Here is a 2,756-nt window from a genome sequence, read left to right as displayed (position 1 = left end):
GGTTTCTGTGTGGACATGCTGAAGGAGCTGGCCGACATCCTCAAGTTTAAATATCGCATCCGACTGGTGGCCGACGGAGTTTATGGCGTTCCCGGAGCGAATGGAACGTGGACCGGGATGGTTGGAGAGCTCATCTCACGGGTAAATTTGTACACCTGCACAGATTAGCTAAGCCGCATCACAATAAATGATCCTGTTTACTCAGTCTCATGAGTACAAAGGCACATCAGCATCTTAAGTACTTCCCACAGACAGACAAACAAGATCAAACCACTCAAGTTTTTTTTTTTTTTTTTAGTTCACAGCTGGCACATTTCCTTTCTGTCGTTCACTCAGCAGTCGGCCTTTTCAGTTTAAGGGTTGTGTTTTCAAACAGTCACAGCTTGTTGGTGGCCTGTTTCCTGTCACCTCCTTTCCTAAAGTCATCTGAGCTGACCTTAACGTTGCTGCTGCTGTTAAATCTCAGAGTGAGAGCTGATATACTTGTGGCTGCGCTGTGTGTAGCTGACAACAGGCAGATAAGGTTGTAAAAGGGAGGCAAAGAAGGGAATACAGAATAATAAAAAAATGACAACGTCAGCTCTAAGATGATCTAGGTCCTAAAGGAGGGTGAAGTTATTAGGAGTTTGAAGCAAAAAGTGTTTCAGAAACACTGACCTTCAGAGGAGCTGTAGTTTAGGTCAACATTCATCTTTAAAAGCAGCACAGAGTACAGACCAGCAGGATCTGGTGGGGGGGATCATCTGGAGGGATTTACACAGTGAGGAGAAAGGCCTGAGCTTGTTTGGTTTGAGGCTATGAAAGAAAGATGTGTTACAGTAAAGAGACACAAGAACAGAATGAAAGCGAGGAGAAAATCAGCTCCTGGGAGCAGAAGAAGACAACCTGAGGATTTCCTGTCAACAGGTTTCTGTGTTCCTGTTGGAGCGGTCAGACTGAACAATATTTCACTGAATGAGAGGTGATATTATTTTGACTTTTATCAGACAGACTGAGTTAACAGGTGGAAGTCCACATTCAGTCTAATCTGATGTCTTAAAGGGTAAAATCTGCAAAAATAAAACCRTTGAAGTCAAAAACAGAATCAGAGAGAATCATGTTCAATTCATCTTTTTCATTCACAAGTTTTACTTTTCTTCTTTTTCTGGATTAGAACAAAATGAATGAATGTGAGAGGAAACAGATGAGGTATTAAGTAGTTAACTGTGTGATAATAGAGGGAATATTAGAAGGCGAGCAAAGGAATCTAATAATCTTTATTAATATTAAATCATCACATTAAAGTTTCAGCTTCTGTGTGATCATTTTTTTGCAGCATCAGTCGTGTTTTGGCTCAAATTGCCTGGATAGTCTTTCTGTTTGGTCCTTCCTGTGCTGGAAGCAGGCGATCAGATTTCAAACGATGGAAAGAAAGAAGTTCAGCTGATGATGGAGGGTCAGAGCTGAGGACAGAGCTGCAGGAGACATTCAGTCTGAGTGTGCAGCGTAGGAGGGTGGACGTCRCTGAGGGGGGGWTTTGAGTATAAAACACTAAATTAACCACAGATCAAAGAGCACACATATAGATGAAACATTTTAAACTTGTTCTAAAGGTCGAAATAATTATAAAAATCTATGTTTGCATGAATGTCAGACGTCCTTCTCATTCCTTTACATAGAAACCCTCTGATGTGGATCTGAGTGGCGTCTGCACCTCTGTCACAGTTCTCCTCCTCTCCTCACTCTCATCCTCCTCTTTTCCCTCCATCTCCCCAATCCTCTTAGTCCTCCTGCAGCAGACAAAGAGCAATGCTTTACTGCTTTCATTCTCTGCTCTGCAGGGAGATGAAAAAATCCCTTGCAGTTGCACTTTGCTGGCCTGTATTATTAGCAGAAAGCTGTCCAGTATTCAGCTGCATTCACCTTTTCACACACACACACACACACACACACACACACACACACACACACACACAGTGTGTGTGTTTGGGTTAGATTTGATTCCATACGAGACAATCACTTCATAACATAAAGAGGGTAAATATAAAAGATCAGGGAGATCAGAGAGCTTTGATTTCACTCTGGATAAACAGAGTCTCTGGAACAAACTTCTGAAGCCTCCGAGGAGCAATTTTCAGCACCGATCACAGCTCNCACACCAGTTGTTCCCTGTCCCTGGCTGATCCACATGTGGCCACACATCCTGATGTCGACAGAAGATTTCCACATCAAAACCCTGTTTTGTTTATTCAGATCCAAACTCGGTCCTCTTGGGATCCGAGGACTTGATGCTGCTTTTTGTTTTGTTCTGAGTCCCTCAGATGATGGAACATCACAATGTGTCAGCAGGAGCAAACTATTCAAAACATCAGCCGTCCCCAGCCTCTGTTATTGATAAAAACTGGTTGTCTCTCACTGCCAGCACTGCTTCTGTTAAACGATACATTTTTTACCACCTTAACGGGCAGCGGCCCACCCGCAGACCCTATTGACTCTGATTTGAAAACAGAGCCTTGTGGGGGTTTTGATTTTAAATACCATGGTGTGAAAATGGCTGTGAGCAGCAACATTAAAGAATGTAAGAAAAAATTGATTTCAAACAATCTGCAAATCTCACCTTTTTATAAAATATAGAAACTGTCAGACACAGAGTGACACTTTTATTTAGCTGCATCTTTAAATCTTCAGTAATGATGAGTAAATAATAATTATTCCCTCTATATTAAAAAAGATTTCTAAGGTTTTATATTGTACCTTTTTAGGAATCTGAGCCAAAC

The 2,756-nt window shown here is 41.7% G+C and overlaps 1 protein-coding gene across 1 annotated transcript in view; it reads left to right on the top strand.

The window, feature by feature from the left end:
* LOC106529684 (glutamate receptor ionotropic, kainate 4) overlaps window positions 1-2,756 on the top strand; it is a gene marked incomplete at its 3' end in the record, with an annotated part of 8,133 nt that overhangs the window by 4,292 nt on the left and 1,085 nt on the right. The window contains 1 exon segment of the mRNA XM_014025163.1: window positions 1-141. Coding sequence (XP_013880617.1) covers window positions 1-141 — 141 coding nt within the window.

This window comes from Austrofundulus limnaeus, unplaced genomic scaffold, assembly GCF_001266775.1.
Source record: "Austrofundulus limnaeus strain Quisiro unplaced genomic scaffold, Austrofundulus_limnaeus-1.0 Scaffold459, whole genome shotgun sequence".
NCBI classification, from domain to species: domain Eukaryota; kingdom Metazoa; phylum Chordata; class Actinopteri; order Cyprinodontiformes; family Rivulidae; genus Austrofundulus; species Austrofundulus limnaeus.
Note: the sequence above shows the minus strand (reverse complement) of the source record. Positions and strands in the feature narration are given on the sequence as shown.